Source organism: Eumetopias jubatus, unplaced genomic scaffold (assembly GCF_037043125.1).
Source record: "Eumetopias jubatus isolate StellerSeaLion01/CBP00866 unplaced genomic scaffold, mEumJub1_p1.0 scaffold_6, whole genome shotgun sequence".
In the NCBI taxonomy this organism is placed as follows: domain Eukaryota; kingdom Metazoa; phylum Chordata; class Mammalia; order Carnivora; family Otariidae; genus Eumetopias; species Eumetopias jubatus.
The window spans coordinates 94,812,876-94,831,989 of record NW_028274812.1 but is presented as its reverse complement, the minus strand read 5'-3'; the positions used below and the strand labels follow the sequence as shown (position 1 = coordinate 94,831,989).

At 42.6% G+C, this 19,114-nt stretch overlaps 1 protein-coding gene and 1 pseudogene across 11 annotated transcripts in view; both read right to left on the bottom strand.

Annotated features, from left to right (window-relative positions):
- DST (dystonin) overlaps positions 1–19,114 on the bottom strand; it is a 478,002-nt gene that overhangs the window by 354,019 nt on the left and 104,869 nt on the right. For 7 of the 11 annotated variants that reach the window (XM_088024332.1, XM_088024333.1, XM_088024335.1 and 4 more), the window contains exon 4: positions 10,865–11,072. In XM_088024332.1, coding sequence (XP_087880458.1) covers positions 10,865–11,072 — 208 coding nt within the window. Of the gene's footprint in view, positions 1–4,417; positions 4,509–10,864; positions 11,073–19,114 lie in introns of those variants that run through there. The other 4 variants (XM_088024338.1, XM_028097753.2, XM_088024339.1 and 1 more) reach the window with 1 other exon arrangement.
- On the bottom strand, positions 4,556–5,694 carry LOC148164109 (uncharacterized; annotated as a pseudogene).

Here is a 19,114-nt window from a genome sequence, read left to right as displayed (position 1 = left end):
TCCATTTTTGCCTGACTCTTTACCCAACAGCACTTCAGCCACGTTCAAATGGGTACTTTCCTAGTCCGCTATGCAAACAGTAGTGGCCCCTTTAACAGTTCTGGCCAATGAGTTACTAGTGAGAGTTGCTAAGTGGGCTTCTAAAAAAGCTCTTTAAAAGGAGGCTGACTCAACTAGTTTGCACCTTCTGTCCTTTGTCCTTGCAATTCCTCTTCTTCTCTTTTTTAAGATTTTTAAATTTATTTATTGGCGGGGGCGGGGGTGGGCAGAGGTAAGGACACAAGCAGACTCCACTCTGACCACGGAGCACCAGGTGCGGTTCAATCCCAGGTCCCTGAGGATCATGACCTGAGCCAAAATCAAGAGTCGGATGCTTAACCAGCTGAGCTACCCAGGCGCCCCTGCAATTCTTCTTCCATCTAGAAGACACAAGAGCTGTAAGAGGAACAGCCATCTTGTGATGACAGAAAGACATCTCAGTGGCTGAGCGACCCCTGAGAACTGGCTAAGCAGCAATACAGAAGCTCGGGTCCCACTGGCAAATAGAGGTACCCTACAACCCTGGTCTGCCTACCTGCCTACCACAGCTTCTCAGTACCAGAGACAAAGAAACACTATCGTGTGTTTTCTGTTACAAACAAACCAAATACAACCTTCACTAACTCTCATTACCAGATGAAGCCCCTCCCCTTTGTTAAAAGAAAAGTAAAAGCTCAGACTAATGCTGTTATAACTATCTACACTATAATACTATCATGATGCAGCACAGTTAAAGTTCACTGATTACCCAACTGACTATTACATTAAGCCATGAGCAGAGCATGAGCGGATGAAATCTGAAATCAAGTTTTTGCAGAATCCTGGAAGCCAAGTGAAAACCACTGAGCAAGATCATCCAAGACTACATAGTATGAAGGCGGGGGCAAGTTCCCAGAAACCTTCACACTCCAACTTTCAATCCAAATGGCACCAGAGTTGGTTCACACAGCAAAATGACAGGATTTTTTACAACCACACATCTATGCAGGCCATAAAACTGAACTGAAAATGAAAACTACAGGTGTAGTGGTCCTCAGTCCCTTTGGTCACCAAGCACATAGGCAGAATTACAAAGCCCTTAGAGAAGGGACTAAAGCAATTACTCAAAGTTTCCATGGAAAACAAACAAAAAAATTTGCCTTTCTTTCTAAATAATCAAAGAGGATTTTTTAGTGATGTTCTAGACAGGTAACAAATCTGCCACTCAGCTTTCACAGAGAATGGTAGTGAAATACTTTTTACAGTTGTCTGGGGATAACTGATTAATTTCCAGATCAATGGGAAAACATCCATTTTGTTGGACTGAAATAATTTACCTTCTTTTTAAATTAAGTCTAAAATGTACAAAATAAAATTTATTGGGTTCACATTAATGATGTCATTTTCACACTTAACCTTTTCAAAAAGTGTGTTGAGAAAATTAAATCTTCCAATGACAGAACTAAATAACAGAATTTCATAAATTCAAGTGACAGCTAATATTAATATAAAATAATTAAAATAACAGTATGCAGGTTAGCTTCCTTACACTGCCAAAAGCCAAAAAAAAAAAAAAAAAAAAAACCCCACCAAGAGGGATCATTCTGTCCTTTCATGCTAAGCTAAACATGTTTTGTATTTCATGGTAAATACACTGGATAATCTAATATATATTTTAAAAAGCCACTGACATGGGCAATTTCTAGCATAAACAATAAGTAAATGTTTTATTTGTAAATAAATGCCTTTACTCACCCTGACTGTGCTATTAGCCGAAGTAATATGATTTTTTTTAATCAGATACCCTGAATATTCTGGCTATATGTCCTATAAGAGAACTAGAATATGAATCAGAGCACTGCACTCTTCTCTGCAGCAAGCAGCTCTTTCTGTGTTATTCTAATTCAGCAAACAGTTGCCTATTTTCACTCAGAAGTAAAGGACCAAAGCAAGACATAACAGACCACACCATAAGTAATTAGGGCTCACTCACTTGCCCCACTACTCAGTTTTCTACAAAGGGCTAGGTTGGAAGTCCTTGCATAGGCCATCTGAGGACTAAGCCTAACAAAACTCAACTTCTAAATCCAATACTCATAACTGCTGACAGTATAGATTATTATAATTCTACGTTTCTGACAACAGACAAATTTTGAATTTGTTCCAGCTGACTCCACCACTTACACTATTCAACAGCTGGGGCATATGATAACTTGGCAACCTGATAATACTCTAGCTGAATGCAAACTCATTCTGTAACCAAGGAACTTTGTCAGAAATAAAAATCCAAATAACCTCTCTTAAGTTCAAATGGGAATGTGAAATGTTTGAACAATGCATGATTTCAGAAAATGAGCAACTGTACTTTGAAAGTTTAGTGAACTGACACTCCCTATTCAAAGCCTACAATTCTTTCCTGATTAGATCAGCCCTCATTGCAAGTCATCAGGATAATAAGCACGATAGTGAAGTCATCCTATTGGATACTGATGGGAAATCATAACTGGCTTCAAAACACATTGGGAAACAATGAGTTTTCCAGGTCCCCAGCTTTACGTATAATACACTGGCCAATACTCTTACTTTCCTTTCCAAAACTAAATGAAACATAGAACATCTATAAAGCCAAGTACAAATTGATGACCTAAGCATTTTAAAACCACAAAGAAAATGAAGGTAACATGGCTCATTTTTTTCAGTGAAATTTTGAACTGTAGGTTTGAAAAGTGTATGTTTAACTGCAATGATGATCATTAGGCTACAATTAAAATGAAGTGTAGTGAGAACTGCAATAGCCTTCAGATCTTTTTATTTCCAAAGGCAAATAGAAGCAAGCATTTAAAGAATATCTGCTTCCTCAAGACAAGTCAAAGCAGCACTTCAATTATCGTTTTCAAAGTCACCTGGAGACAAAAATTCATACAGTTACAATTTTTTTGAAAAGTATGAATGTATATACTTGAAAACTTTCAGACTTTTTTGCTTTTGGATTTTAAACAGCACAGGTGTGTGTCTTCAGTAAGGTTTACTAATCTGTATTGCAATAATTTTCATTTTTCATGTTCTGGAGACAACTGATTAAGAACCTTATTTTAAAATGTAAAGACAGACATAAACATGAGTAAATTACACACGCACACACACATAAATGCTACCAATGTGCTTTAGCCTAGAATACCATTGCACTTGCTCAGTGGCAGTATTATACACAATAGAGTCTTGGCACAAAGGAATTCTGATTGTGCTGTTTACAAAAATCTACACGGATTAAAAGAATGTCAACAACAAAACACGTTCTAGAAAGAGATAAAACATACTTCGGGGTGGATTTTGAGCGTTTTGGAAATTTGGAATTTAATTGTTCAATTTAGGATTTTATTTCTACTTTCTGCTAATAGAAAACTATTAATGCATGCCATTTTTAACCATATAACTCCATTCAATTTACAGAAATAGAGTTTCTTAAGACAAAAGCAAATATTCAAAAGATGCAAAACCCTCTGAATCCAAGCTATGATTTAGGCCACTATTCACTATTAATATATTAAGGGTCTGTGAGCTAGCCTTGGGTGTGGAGTGTTTTGGTCTCCTTACTGTGTCTCTTGTCTGTACACACTGAGAAATGATTTCCAGAGACAAAAAGACCCTTTAAGATGAGATGATAAATACACTTTGTCTAACACTATATTTAACTATAAAGTCAAAGTAAACAATACTAAAATATGAAAAACTTATCACGTTGGTACAGAATTTGCCGAACATAAAGAGGCAAAAAAGCACCTCAAAATATACTGCTTTACATTTAAATTTACAACAGACTCACTGACTTAAGGCTTTCATTCATCACACAATCAAGTAATTTTTATGATACATAAGAATAGGTATATAGTCACAAATCACAAACTTTTTTCAAATAAAATCATTCTAAGAAAAATGATTTGGTGATGCTCTCAGTGGTGAAACAGCCCATTTATTTAAGAACCCAAGAACCTTTTTTTATATGGTTAACCGATACCCCATGCAAAGCATGAGGTAGCAGCAATGCCTCAGTAATCCCTTGGAGAATTAATCGGTAGCCACCCTCCCAGGAAGAATTATGATTATGCATAGTACTTAAGAGCTTCTACAAGGAAGAGAAAATGCAATGTGCTTGAAACCCAAACCCCTTCCCCCCACTCCACAGCCTATCCAAGGGCGTCTCCAGACCATCGCCCACCCCAACACCCTCTCTGAGTTGAGGTTACTAAATCCCATCCAAAAAACCCTGGTCCATTCCCAAGACTGATCCAGACACCTGTTTACCTGTGCCCAAACAGTAGTGGCTCCGGTTAAGCAAAGATAACGGTTACCCGGCTGATGCGTGCTAAGCCCCGCAGACGGAGCACGGGAGACCACGTACCTTTGTACCTCTCCAGGACATCCTCGTAGGCCTGGAGGTACTCCTGCTCCTCCACGTACAGGTAAGCAGCTGGCGAGAGGTACCCCGCCATACCGAAGTTTATCTAAGCGATGACTGGCCAATTCCCCTTTCCCCCTCCTAACCCGGGAGAGTATCGTAGTCAGCAAGACGCAGCCTAGAGAACTGGAAAAGCGGAAGGAGCGGCGGGCTGGGGTAGAGCGCTGAAGCGGGAGACGCAGAGCCAGGGGCGCAAGGGGGCGGTGGGCGCCGGAGCCAGCAGAGGAAACGCCCAGGCCCCCTGGCGGGCTGTGGGTGCTGGGCCGCCGCTCCGGGGAACCAGAGTCCCTCTCGGGTTTCAGCAGCAGCAAATCTCGGCGAGCCCGGGGGCGGCGACAAGCAGCGCCACGCCACGCGGAGGAGCCGGGAGCACAGTGGTGACGGGTGAAGGGTGGCAGGCGCCGGGACCCTCTGCGGCCAGCACGGCCGTCACCCTGGCCCTGCGCTGGGCGCTTGCTCCGGGCCGGGCCGAGGCCGCGGCGGCGGTGCGGGAGGACAGGAGCGCTGTCTCCGCCCGGGATGCTGCGCGGCGCATCTGCGGCATTTCCTGGCCGCCGCGCCGCAGACACTGGTCCGCGCCCCCGGAGAGAGGGAGGGGGGAAGGCGGAGGGCGGAAGGGAGGGGGCAAGCGCGGCGGTCAGCGCCCCGGCTGGCTCCGCTCCGGCCCCGGTGCGGCTCGGTCCCTCCCTCCCGGGCAGGGTCGGGCGCCCCGGGGCCCCCTCCCCGGCCCGCCCACCCGGGTCGATCTCACGGCCAAGCACGCCCACCCCCGGACACTGGCCGGCCAGCCCGGATCCCCAAGGGTGACGTTTCTATTTGGAACCCACAACAGGTGCCTGGAAAACAAAGCCGCAGATCGCGGTCACCGACAAGCGCAGCCCCCCCCCCCGCCCCCCAAAGGGCTGAGTTGTCGGCGGTCTCCCCGGGGAAGGGATGATGGGGACAAGAGTGGAAAATACTCTTCAACCCGGCTTATGGCACGGAGGACTCGGGTCACTCAGTGGCAGCACGGGGCGGGGAGGGACCGGGGTCCTTGCTCAGGGCACATCTCGGGGGCGGGGCGGCGGGGCCTCTGCAGGTGGCCCGGCGCGTCAGGGCCTGACAGCCTGGGAGCTACTGCGCCTGCGCGCCCGGCCGACCAGCCCTCGGTCCCTCCCTTCCGCCCCCCAGAGCCGGCCCGCGCATCTGCCGCTGCGCTCCTGCGAGGCGGCCACAGCGGGTCAGCTCTCAGTGCCGCCAGCTTACTCTGTCCCCTCCCTCCTCTGTACCCATTATTCAATCCACACAGTCCTGGTAGCCTCTGAATTTGAATAAGATGGATACAATTCCCTTAACTTTGGAATGTCATATACTAAAGTGGTGGGTTTTAAGGGTCCAGGCACCATTTGGTACTCAGACGACGCATAAATGGATGTGTTTAAGAGTACTGACTGAAGTCAGCGTCCTGCCTCCTTACTAACTGTGTGACAAGGCCAAGTCACTTACCCTCTCTGGCAGCTCTTCAGCAGTAAAATGGGGATAATAGTGCTTACCTTATAAATTTGTGGCTTTATACGTGTTAGCTATTATTAATAGACAAATCAATGCGTTGTTGACCATCTGACTTGACCGCTTCACCTTTTGCCCACGTATTCTCTCCCTATTTCTTCCTTTCATAGGTACTAACCTTTTGTCCTTGATGATTTTTCTTCCCCTTTCAGTGTTGTGAATCTGGACCATTTTCCATTAATTCAGATGGGGATGAGTACTCCTAAAAAACTGTACACCCTTGAAAAAAAAACTTAAGTTGAGTTAGAATTGGAAATCTTTACCTCTCCTGAGCAACTGGCCTACTTTTGTTATTCCAGGCAAGACCGTATCTCTCTTTTCTATCCCGACCATTGGCTTATAATCTGAGTTTGAGCCCATGTCCCACCAAGCCCTTAGGATCACTAGTTTTCTCGCAACTTAGTATGCACTTATGTACACATGAAGTAATAAACATGCATCCTCTGTGACACCTTTTTGAAATGAAAGAGTTAGCAATTAGATCCCTAAAAGTCATTCCGTTCATAGACCACACACGTACATGAATCTCTCTCAAAACCGTTTTGTCTCCTTTACAATGAGTAGGGTCATTGAGGGCACAGTCTGAGCCTCTATCAGAGACTGAAACCCAGAAGCATCCAGTTCTGTGAATATAATCACTGCACTCTTAATTGATTTTAACTCTCCTTTTAAGGAGACAGTCGAAATGAACAGCAGCAGCATTGGGGGTTTCCTGTAAAAACAGCCTTTGCCCCATGCATTCTTGGAATGGTAATATTGGGTCAGTCTGCTAATAATAATAGTCTATTCCATAGGGAAGCAAGAGTTAAGCACAGCAGTTAAGAGGCTGACCTCTGGAGGTAAGAATGCTTGAATTCAGATCATAGATGCACCACTTCCTAGTTGTATGACCTTGGGAAGAGTCTCTTCCTCCCTCAGCAGATTTCTGGACTGAAAATTGGAGAAAATAATTATACCTACTTCATAAGGTTGTTGAGAGACTAAATGAGATAACGGTAAGTGCTTATAAGAACATCTGACCATGGAGCACCTGGTGACTCAGCTGGTTAAGCATCTGATTCTTGGTTTCAGCTTGGGTCATGATCTCAGGGTCGTGAGATCAGCTCCATGTTGGGCTCCGTGCTTAGCACAAAGTCTGCTTGAGATTCTCTCTCTCCCTCTGCCCTTCGCCCTGCTCGTGGTCTCTCTCAAATAAATGAATCTTTTTAAAAAATAAGAGCATCTGATCATCAGCAAACTATCATTTATACAGCATTTACCATGTGCCAAAGAATTTGCGAAATGTTTTGCACTCACTACTTTATTTACTCACCACAACCATGACCCTTTAATAGAGAAAATGAAGCTGAAAAAAATTCAGTAAGTTGCCGAAGAAAATACAACTGGCTAGTGACAGAGGGAGAATTAAAATCCAAGTCTGCCTAAGTCCAAAGTCTGACTCTGCTTAGATCCTTCAATTCCAACTTTAAAGAATTTACATGGGACAAAAATCCATATTTTAAAATAGCACTGTCACCAACAAACCACGTACCTTTACAGGCACTTCAAGACTAAAAAACCTAACCTACTATATCCTGTAACTAAGAATAGCAGATCTATAGTTCTTAAGTAAAAGTCATTTATACAATGGGTTTTATAAAGCCCCATTCCTTACACATTGTCATCTTTTTCTCACATTGACCCTGAGAGATAGGAAAGGCATAGAGTCTCTGATTTTAAAATGAGAACACTACAATAAGTGCAAAAGCACTTTTAAAATCATCAAGTGTCAGACATGTGACATAAGACTCTCTAAAATGTAAATCTAATTATATCACTGCACTGCTGAAAAATCTTTCAATAATTCCCTGTCACTTACAGCATGAATGGTCCAATCTCCTCAGTACTGCACACAGGCACCTTTGGATTTCTGCTATTCTCTACCAAATCCCATCTTCTACTATGCATATTACCTGAAACTTCCATATAAACACATCTCCCTCCCTTTGTTCTTGTGGTTCCATCCCTCTGAAATGGGCTTCCCTTTCCCCCTGTTCCCACCAAGCTCTTCAATCCTCGCTGCAAGTGGCACTTCCCCTCAGAAGCCTTTCAGGAACCTCCCATGACTCCCTTCTCCAACCAAGTTAATTAGACTCTCCTCTGGATTCTTTTCATATTAGGTACTAATAGAGCCGTAACAATTAATCTCTCACACCGTGTTGTAACTGTCTAACAATACATCCAGCTATCATATTGGACTATAACTTCTTTAAAAGCAGAACTATGTGCTTTTCTTCATTTTATTCCAGGGACTCGATCAATATGAAGGAATTTAGTTATCCCACAGACCATATGGTCTTTTTGACTCTAGGCATTTCCATGTTCAATTCTATTTTTATGACCTTAAAAACAAATAAAAATATTGGACTTTCAACTCCTTTATTACTAAATAATGAACACTATGGACATCCCATACCATTTCTGAACCTCACCCCATCTCTTACCAGGGATGAATTTCAAAGATGGGGTGAGTTTCAGGCAGAGTATAAAATGTCTAATAAAGTTGAAAGTCAAAATCTTTTCATGGTATATTTTCAAACTATCCATAACATCAAAATCCCTCCGATGTCCTGTTCCTTTATCTTCACACTGGGTGATCAGTGGTGAACACATAATATATTTGAATTTCATATTTTAGCCACATTATTATTAAACAGATATTGAAGACTGGCCTCCAAGTCTCTGCTCCCAAGATATGATTATTATGATTTGTGTAGAAAACAGCCAACTTACCAGTATTTATCTTAAATACAGTAGCACATTTCCATACTAGGGCTGCTTATTCTGTTCGTAGTTTTGTTTTGTTTTTGATTAATTTCTTAAAAGTATGTAACTTTGAGGTCTCCGAGTGCATTAACAACCGCTAACTTCATAGCTATCCCCACTCAGCGGACATTTTACAACAAAAGGACATGGCCCCTGCCCTCAAAAAGTCTACAGTCTACTAATATCAGCGTCTGCTTGTCCACTGCATCCCATCAGAACCCCCAGGTCTTCCATTTCTTCCCACCTACACTGTGCACGGACCATTAGTCCCCCCAACTTCTCTGGAATGCCGGCCTAGTCATTTTCCTCAACTGATATCATCTCATTCCCCCTGACAAACACCTGACCCATCCTTCACATAAACCCTTCCTGCACTACCAAAAGCACTACTATCCACGTCTGCCACCACCAACGAAACACTCAAGCCAGAAGCACCTTCTTCCTTCCACAAAAATGAACGGAACACAGGCATCTGCCCTGATTCTCTCAGCACCCTCCGTTCACCTGTCTTCCCTTTCTGCTGAGCCAAAGATAGGCTGCAGGCACTGTCTCCTCCTCTCTGGGCCTCACACCTACTCATGGAGGGGCAGCGTGGGGAAGTGGAGGGGAGGAGGTGTCTCACCAGGGCAAGAGTCAGGCCTCAGTGACTAAACACTTTTTAGTACTTGAGGAGGGTAGTGAAAGCTAGGTCTGTCCCAGCTCCCCCGAGCCACCCGTTTGCTCTTACTTGGCTCCCAAACAGTCTCCCTCCTGGATCCTCCCTCGTCCCACCCTTTCGCCGCTCCACCCCTCCCTTCAAGGCCTGGAAGAGACCAGGCAGCATCTCACAACAGAAGCCAGAAGAAGCTCAAGGCTGTTGCCCCAGAAACCCAGACTAGAGAATGGCTGGCTGGGCGCTGTTTGTTCCCCCGCCCCATCAGAAAATCCCACTGGGGGGACTGTAGGGGGAGTCTCTGCTGCTGTGGTGCCTGGGATCTGGACTAGTCCCCCCCCAAGCCCCCTCAGAGGAAGATAAAGTACCAACTTTGCATTACAGTAGCAGGCAAAAGAAACTCAGTGGGCACACATCCACCACCCCAGAGTGAGAGTCGGTTGGGGAGTGGAGAAGAAAGGAAACCAGATCCACTGGCTGCAGAAACCAGCTCTGGAAAAAAACCTGACCTTTGGCCTTTGCAAGAGCCCCAAAACACTTAGTCCATCCAACCCATTACCATTCTGAGAGAGCGAAAATTATTGAGGGAACTGAGGACCAATCACCCCAGGAAACAAGTCTTGTGCACAGAACACATACGAAGAAACCACACAGGCACTGCGAGGTTGGAGGATTGGTTTCCTCGGTGGCCTCGGCTTTCAGCTGGGGAAAACAAGCCATCCCTTCTGGTTCGACTTTTACGCCAGTGCAAGGGAACACCAGTAACAGAACAGAAACGTTGGCACCTCCCCTATATTAATTAATCAGGAATGCATGATGGCTAAACCCTCAAAAGCACCAGGGGCAGAAAGCTGCTATGGACACATGATGCTGACAGAGATGCTACATTTAAAAAAAAAAAAAAAAAATGGCATCTGAGTTGCTGATTCCCTCTGCAATCCTGGGTACCAAACACCAGGAATCCACCCCAGTTAAATCTGCGGAGCTCAGTGTCCCTGGGCAAAAATGGAAATGAAGGCAGTTTTCTCACAGCTTCTAGCAAATACACTAGGAATCACTTAAGTTAATACTTTCAGAATGTCACAGCAGCTACAGCATGTAAATAAGAAAGTTTAATGCAGATGTCTGTAAATATCCCCTTGCATTTCAAAGGTATCAATCTATCCAACCAGAAGACAGGGCCAAATAGCTTAGTCACCAGCAGGCTGGGCAAACTGCTTTCTCGATAGAAATCAGGCATAAAGTAAACATGGTCATCCTCCTCCCCCACCTTGAGCCCAAATCTCTGCCCAGTGCACAGCTCCCAGCTATGGCCCCGGGGGGCGCAGATGGGTGAATTTCCACAACTCTCGACCGGGGTCCCTCCCCTGCCCGGATGCGCTTACCTGCTATCCTAAGCACTGCCCTCTCAGCGGGGTCCAGCACTGAGCCCCCGTGAATCTTTCTTTTTGATCTCTCATGTTTAGGCAAATTCCAGGGTAAGGTGTCTCCCGGAGCTGGAGATGCAGAGCCAGATTTCTGGCTGAAATCATCCTCATCAGAAAAATCCGCAGAGGAAGACATAGAGCAGCGATAGGACGCGTTCCCGGAACTCTACAGAGGATGACACAGAAAAAAGCATTAACAGCAAAACACTCACATATGCTCATCGATTTCAACAGCCCCCCTCCATGCCCCCGGAACAGAGTCTGGCATCCTGCACCATCCTCAGTGCTGAAAGGATACAAAACAAGAAATGAAACCCAGGGCTCACCATCTTTTCTCGGCCGCGTCTCCGACAGCAGAAACAGAACCCAGGCAGTCCCAATACATGGAAGATTTGCACAGAAGTGTGTGGCCTGCGGTCCGGCCAGCAGCTCACAAATGACTGGCCCAACAATGAAGCCAGAATCAACAGCCTTCCTGTTACAAACCTATAGTATTTGGCTCCCCCACCAGGACAGGAGAAACATTTTCCATTACTAGGCTGCTGGTTAATTCATTAAAGCAACGAACTCGAAGTTTCAAAAACAAAGCACAAATGCAGGATGTTGAGTCCAAATTCCTTTCCGTTTCAGGTCGCCTCACCACTGGAGTCTCTTTTCTGACGAGTTTTAAGCTCCTTGTCCTCTTTATTTAATTTGCTTCATGAGACTGAAGCAGGTTCCCAGAAAAGAGCAAGGAGGGAGGAAGGGCAGATTCTGAGAAGAGCTTTTCTTAAGCCAGCGAGAACACAAAAGACTGTTTTCAGAAGCCTAAGACAGCTCCAATAAACAAACATCTGAACTCAGTTGAGAGTTCTTCAGATAATTTAAACTTCTAGCCAAGTGAGAGCTGCCAATAATGTAAATGAGGATGATGCAGCTCGGTGACAGGAAACAGATCTCTTCTCAGCTCCTGGTCATTACACAGTGAAATGAGAAACAGGATGCTTCCACCAAAGCACTTTGCCTGAAGGTTAGTCCTCGCTTCATCCAGTAGGAACAAATCTGCGGGATCATATGTTGCATAAAAGGGTTCTATCTTCCATATGGGGAAAGGGCATGAGAGAGTATTCCTGCCTTCTTGATGGAGTTGGGTTTGTGATTATGTAGAGAACCAGCACCTTACTGTGGAAATAAGGATGTGATCTGCTCTGTGAAGAGAGTTATAAAGGAAGTATCTAAGGGAAATCTTCACTTTCCCCTTTAGAATTCCACTTGGCTAAGTAAGGCGCATTGTAAAAATGGCAAAACTGGTACAACTCAAATTCCTGAACTGTATCTTGCCGTCACCGATTCCTAAGAAGCAAGTTGCAGACAGGAATCAGTGAGGCATACTCCGATTTGAGCAAAAACACTGGGCTGCTCACAAAAGCAGTGGCTACTGCAGCAAAACAGGCTGTGTGAGCAACATCCCAAAGCACTCACCCACAGCCTGTGAAGCAAACTATAAGTGAATCGGGACTATTAATCTTGCCTCGGTCTATTCAGGCATGTTGTTACACATGGTCAACACCACCATTTTAACAGTACACATATTATTTCCCACAAAGTAAAGTATCTAAGATTTATCTTTAGCTCTATTCTTTCCCGAAGAAGGGGTCTTCCGTTTTATTTTACCTGACATTTCATCACCGTGGCTAATTTATTTATTCAGATTTTGTGTGTTCTCCTCGTGGCAATAATGTTTGAGGCAAACATGAGGTAAATAAATAAAATTGATTTTCTATATTGTAGCTAGAGTCCACAGAGAGTTGTGAGTGGTATTAAGTCAGTCACAGAACGCTATTATCAACCTAATTTATTTTCCAGGCTTTTCGGAAAATTCATCTTGAGCTCTCTGAGGTGGTGTTGTCAGCTGGATCCGTGAAAAAGGGTGACATTCTTAAACACTTTCAAAAGGGTATTGGGTTTCTTTGGTTGCCTTGTCTTCCTTAAGATGGCTTCCAACCTGTCCTTACTTAAGGTCATCCTTTATCTGTGAGATTATATTTCTTGTTGTTGCCTGCACAATTTCAGTGACTATAGTAATTTGATTGTTTATCTTTACAGACAGACTTAGGGAATAGCTGTTAAAGAACTGCTCCTTTCCAAAAACCACTGGTTATTGATTTTTATAGATAAATTTTTTTTAATGGCCAGAGTCTCAGCTGATTGAACAGCAAGATGTGATTTATGCCATGACATAAACACCATTAATCACACACAGCCAGATGGGAACAGTTACTACCCCTGGACTTAAGGGTGTTGACTGGGGCAGCCTCTAATCTGGTAGTGTCACTGGTAAACAGATAAGAGAGAAAAGGAAGAAAAGACAATCAGCAACACCTCTTTCAGCAATATATCATATGAAAATATAGACACAGACACACAGACCAAGGGAAATCATACATATTTATAATTGGTAAAGTCTTCCAGGCTACACGATTCAAGCATTTTAAGAAAGTTTTAGGGTTTTTTTCCATAATAATTTTCATAAACACTTTTAAAAATGTAAGTAAACTATACAAAATTAGGCCCATTTGAACCTTGAAAATTGAGAATGGATTTAAAAGAAGCTGCTTTGAAGGCAACCAATCCTATGAAACTGCTATATGCTTTATTGATTTGAAATGACTTACCAATTCATGTCACTATCTTGGGGGCTAGAGCGAGGAGTGTTAAGAGTACAGTTCTCTCTTTTTTGGAAAAAGCAAACATGTTCTATGGCCCCAAATCCAGAGCCTCACCTTTGATGTGGGGCTTACAAGGATAAGACAAAGGATAAGGGCTCTTGTGACCAGCAAAAGCCCCAAGATCTCTCTCGTTGCCTAAGGTTTGATTCCTCTTAAAATATAAATATCTATGTCCATGAACAGGAGACTGGATAATTACATTATATCCATATAATGAACTACAATGAAGCAATTAAAGAAAAGTGTTATCGATCTACACTTAGCAAAGTGTAGTTCATATAGAATGATTCCTTTAAAAAATGTGTGTGTGTATAGATGGATAAATAGATAAGTGATCGATAAATAGGTAGACAGATGATAGGTAGATAGATAACCATTTACCAGTATGATTACCTCTGGGTGTTGACTAATATTACAAATGGATTTAATTTTATTCCTTGTTATTTTTTAATACAAAACAAATACATAAAAAGATTACTTTTTTTAATTTTATTTATTTATTTGACAGAGAGAAAGAGAGCGAGGGAGAGAACACAAGCGGGGGGAGTGGGAGAGGGAGAAGCAGGCTCCCACCCGAGTAGGGAGCCCGATGCGAGGCTCGATCCCAGGACCCTGGGACCATGACCTGAGCCGAAGGCAGACATTTAACGACTGAGCCACCCAGGCGCCCCTACATAAAAAGATTATTAAAAAGAAAGATACTATGCCAAGAATCAGAGAAAACAGCAAAGGCCCTAGGAAGAAGTAACTACTTAACTAGTGCTTTTAACCACTTGGGGCTCACAGGCACCCCTGAAAAGTTGAAGCAATCTATGGAAACATCTCTCCAGAACAGAGCACATGGGCAAATAAACACAAACCTTGCATATGATTTTATTGGGTTCACTGACCCACTGACTCCCGGTTAAGGACCCCAATTTACACCATCATCTGTCATCACCATTTGACATTCGTGTTGAGAACAAGAGAAATAGGAAAGCACTGTGGAGTATGTGGGAAGAGAAGCAAGGGTAATTAGGAGAGTAAAGACAAAGTTGGTCTAGGTCAAACATAAATATATTTAACATTTGGCCTTTTTTTTCTTTTTTAAATAAAGGACTGTGAGCTACCTCTGGACTGATGCTGGGTCTCTACAACCAAAAATATCAGGTTATGAGGAACCTAAACACCCTGTATTGTGTCTTATTACAACTTAATTATTAAGGCAGTTTTAACAATTGAATTAGATCACCAAAACTTTAAAGTGACTTTCCTAATAGCCAGTGCATTCACATGGTATAAAAACAACCCAAATCTCTTAAAGCCAAGATAATTACAGAATGCAATATTTTTAGAAGGGGAACTAAACAATAACTTCTCTAATTGAAACCCCGGTGGGGGATCTGAGATAAGTACAATAGAACTGCCTAAATTGGAAGCCGCCCAGCCTTAGCACCCTGATCTGCAGGAAAGTGCCAGGAAATTGTCTCTGCACTAGGCATTCTCTAAATGCAATGGAGAAACAAGTGCAAAGATAAGGGTTTGTAAAAGAGCCAGACTTTTAGGATCCCGGAGACTGGAAAGGTAACTTCCACAAAACTGCATACCTATATTTTATGCACACTTCTGTAAATATATTTCCAAAAGATTAAAAACTAAAAAGCTTGTAAAGAAACAATTAGGCAGGGGCGCCTGGGTGGCTCAGTTAAGCATCTGACTCCTGGTTGAGGCTCAGGTCATGATCTCAGGGTCATGATCTCAGGGTCATGAGATCGAGCCCAGTGCAGGGCTCCACTCTGCTCAGCGTCTGCTTGAGATTCTTTCCCCTTCCCCCACTCATACTCTCTTTCTCTCTTAAATAAATAAATAAAATATTTAAAATTAAAAAAAGAAAAGAAACAATTAGACAATCTAGATTGTGGGGCATTGATAAAATAACTATCCTGCTCTCTTCATAAAGGTCAATCAATGTCAAGAAATATACACACCCAAAAAACAGAGAATGTTCTAAATTTAAAAGACAAACATAACAACAAATTCATGAACCTTTGATGAGATTCTATACTTTTTTTTTAAGCTGAAAAAGACATGTTAGAGACAACTGGGAACGGCTGGACATGGATCATGGATTGTTTATTAGATATTATTGGGAATTTATTGTTAATTTTCTAAGGTGTGATAATGATATTGCAGTGGTATAGGAAAGAGTCCTTATCCTGAGACACTTTATCCTTACCTTCCAGACTGAAGAAACTCATGACGTCTGCACTTATTTTCAATTATTTTAATAAAAACAGAGAGAACTAGTAAATATAGCAATAGGTTAATAATAAGTAGTCACGGGCGCCTGGGTGGCTCAGTTGGTTAAGCGACTGCCTTCGGCTCAGGTCATGATCCTGGAGTCCTGGGATCGAGTCCCGCATTGGGCTCCCTGCTCAGCGGGGAGTCTGCTTCTCCCTCTGACCCTGACCCTCTTCCCTCTCGTGCTATCTCTCATTCTCTCTCTCTCAAATAAATAAATAAAAATCTTTAAAAATAATAAGTAGTCACGATACTATGCTTTCAACTTTTCTACATGTTTAAATATGATCAAAATGAAGAGTTGGGGGGAAACATGTAAGCAAGACCTTTCTCAGTTTCTCTAAGTGTTGCTTAGTCTAGGCCTGTTCGCACAACGTCAAAATCCTGAGTTGCAAGTACACAGTGGTAGTGTACATCTGAGTGATTTCTCGTAGCATTTCTTGATGTACACTTAGAGAAGCACCAAAGCAGTGGCCTACGTCAGCCAGACCCTAGAGAAAGGTGATGTGCCTGCCTCAGTCCCAAGCAGAGTTTTAGATGGAAGGATATAAAAGAGGCTCCACCGTTATTCATTTAATATATAGTCCAGTAAACATAAAGTTGGTTTAATATCACATTTTTTTATATTTTACATAAACAAAAAGAAAGATCAATACTTTAAAGATGTGAAGATCCAATTTTGTTTAAAATCCTATTGATTAGGTAAGTACAAATACTAGCTTCCTGCATATTATGTAAAAATACACGGTATGGCCCCAAAAATAACTTATATACTAGTTTTTTACTGGGAAATAAGTCAAAAAAGCAAGGGCCCATTATCTAATGTTAAAGATCCTAGAGAAAACAATCTTTACCACAAATAAACAGATGCTGAAGAGAACAGTTAAGGAAAATGTAAGAAAGTGTGTTTAACCCCTTGAAGACAAAATGAGTTATGGTAAACCATGGGGACTATGTGCTTGTTTTAAATTTTTTTCAAAACCAGTTGAACAATTCAAGTATTCTCTCATCAAATAAATAACTCTTAATTAACCTCCCATCTGGAAACCACCTTTATTTTTTTTAAGATTTTATTTATTTGACAGAGATCGAGAGAGAGAGCCAGAGAGCATAAGCCCGGGAAACAGCAGAGAGAGCAGGAGAAGCAGGCTCCCCAATGCGGGGCTCGATCCCAGGACCCCGAGATCATGACCTGAGATCATGACCTGAGCCAAAGGCAGACGCTTAACCGACTGAGCCACCCGGGAGCCCCTGGAAACCATCTTTAAACAGTAAGAGGAAGGGGGCTTCTGGTTTGATGAGATATCAGCTGTCCCTCACTCTCTCCTTTTAGGGGAGAACTGCAACAGCGCTTCACTGAGAAAGGAAGAAGAGCCTAGGTGGAGTCAGGGAGAAAGAGAGGTCAGAAGGAAGGGAAGCTGGAAGGTTCTTAGATCTCACTCCCGGGAGGAGGCTTTGGGCAAAGAATTAAAGAAGTTAAAGCTTTCTTTCTAGGTGGAGAGGCCCAGTGCATCAGCCTATGAAAGAAGACCACTGGAATTCAGGACACAAACTCTTCCTAGAGTAGAAAGGTTATGCATTAGTCAAGAGTGTTCCTTGGTCTTATGTTTCTGGGGAAACTAAGCTCACACAACATAATTTTCCTCTAGCTATATAAGAAGCTCTCCAAGATAAGCATCAAAGACTCATTTCTGGGAGGAGCATGGCTTTAGATTCTAGGCAGTCTTGGCTTAGCACTAAAACATTCTGCAAGACTTCCTTCCTTTCAGTCTAACCAGCATGTTCTAACTATACACAGCATTTACTGAATGACCATCGTCAGGGACTGTACTAAGAATTTTCATTCACTATCTTATTTAATACTCACTGCACCCCAAGAAAGAGGTTTGGAGAGGTTAAGTAACTTGTCCACAGTCATTCTATCAGTACAAAGTAGAGCCAGGATTTCCATCTGGTCCTTTGACCCCCAAAGCCTGTGCTCTCAACTACATGCTATTAAATGCCCTAAAATGTGGTTCGTAGGCACTGGGAGGAATATCTTAACATACAGTCCTCAAAGATCTTACCATGTATTTGGGGAGCCCAAAAGGCATAGACTTGTTCTGTGCTCCATACTAGGCCCAAAGGATGGAAATGATCAGACAGCTGTCAGTTCACAATAAAGAAAAACCATACAAAAATAACTTAAAAGTGGAAAGACTGCTTTGTATGGTAGTGAGCATCTTCCTACTCCAAGGGACCAAGCCTTCACTGAGTGGAACGTTGAATTTACTTTTCTTTCCCAACTCTAATATTCTTTTGTCCTATGTGTTCTGACACCTCCGCAAATCCCCCCAAAGGATCACAAATAAAAGAAAAATTATATTAGCTATCAAAACACCAAATTTTTTATAATTGTAAAAATCTTTTACAAATAGATTCTTTTTGCAAGTCCAGCTTCATTCAGTCATATTAAAATTATAAAAATAGAGACACAAGAACTAGTCTGCATTTGAGGACCTGCAGATAGTCTTTCCAAACTGAGGAAGGACATTTCAAATAATTTGCCTAAAAGAAGAACAAACACAACACTTTTCAGCCCCACAAAATAGAATCACATTAGGAAGACAAACTCTAATACCAAAAACATCTATCTCTTTGACTAGAGAATACTTCATCTTATATTTTAAATGGATATTTACTATATCAATCAATTAAAAATATGTCTTAAGCATACATAAGCTTCTGCCTCGGAGGAGCTTAAAATCCAACTGGAAGAGTAGAGGTGATAAAACAGCCACCTTATATTCAAATATTATCATCTTAATGGGTGAGGTTGAAAAATATCTCTTCCAGTATGATAATGTAAATATGTACATAAAGATGTGATTAAGGGGTACCTGGGTGGCTCAGGCAGCTGAGCGTCTGCCTTTGGCTCAGGTCATGATCCCGGGGTCCTGGGATTGAGCCCCATGCCGGGCTCCCTGCTCAGCAGGGAGCCTGCTTCTCCCTCTCCCTCTGCCCCTGCCTCCTGATCATGTTTTCTCTTTCACTCACTCTCTCTCTCTCTCAAACAAATAAAATCTTTTTTAAAAAAATAAATAAAAAATAAAGATGTGATTAATAATACAAAGCCAATTAGTAGAAAGATGCTGACTCAGAAAACAGACTAGAGCATCGACAGTCCCTTTAGAAGCTAGACCGGAGATTCACGTGTTCCCCACCTCCCTCATTCCTCCAA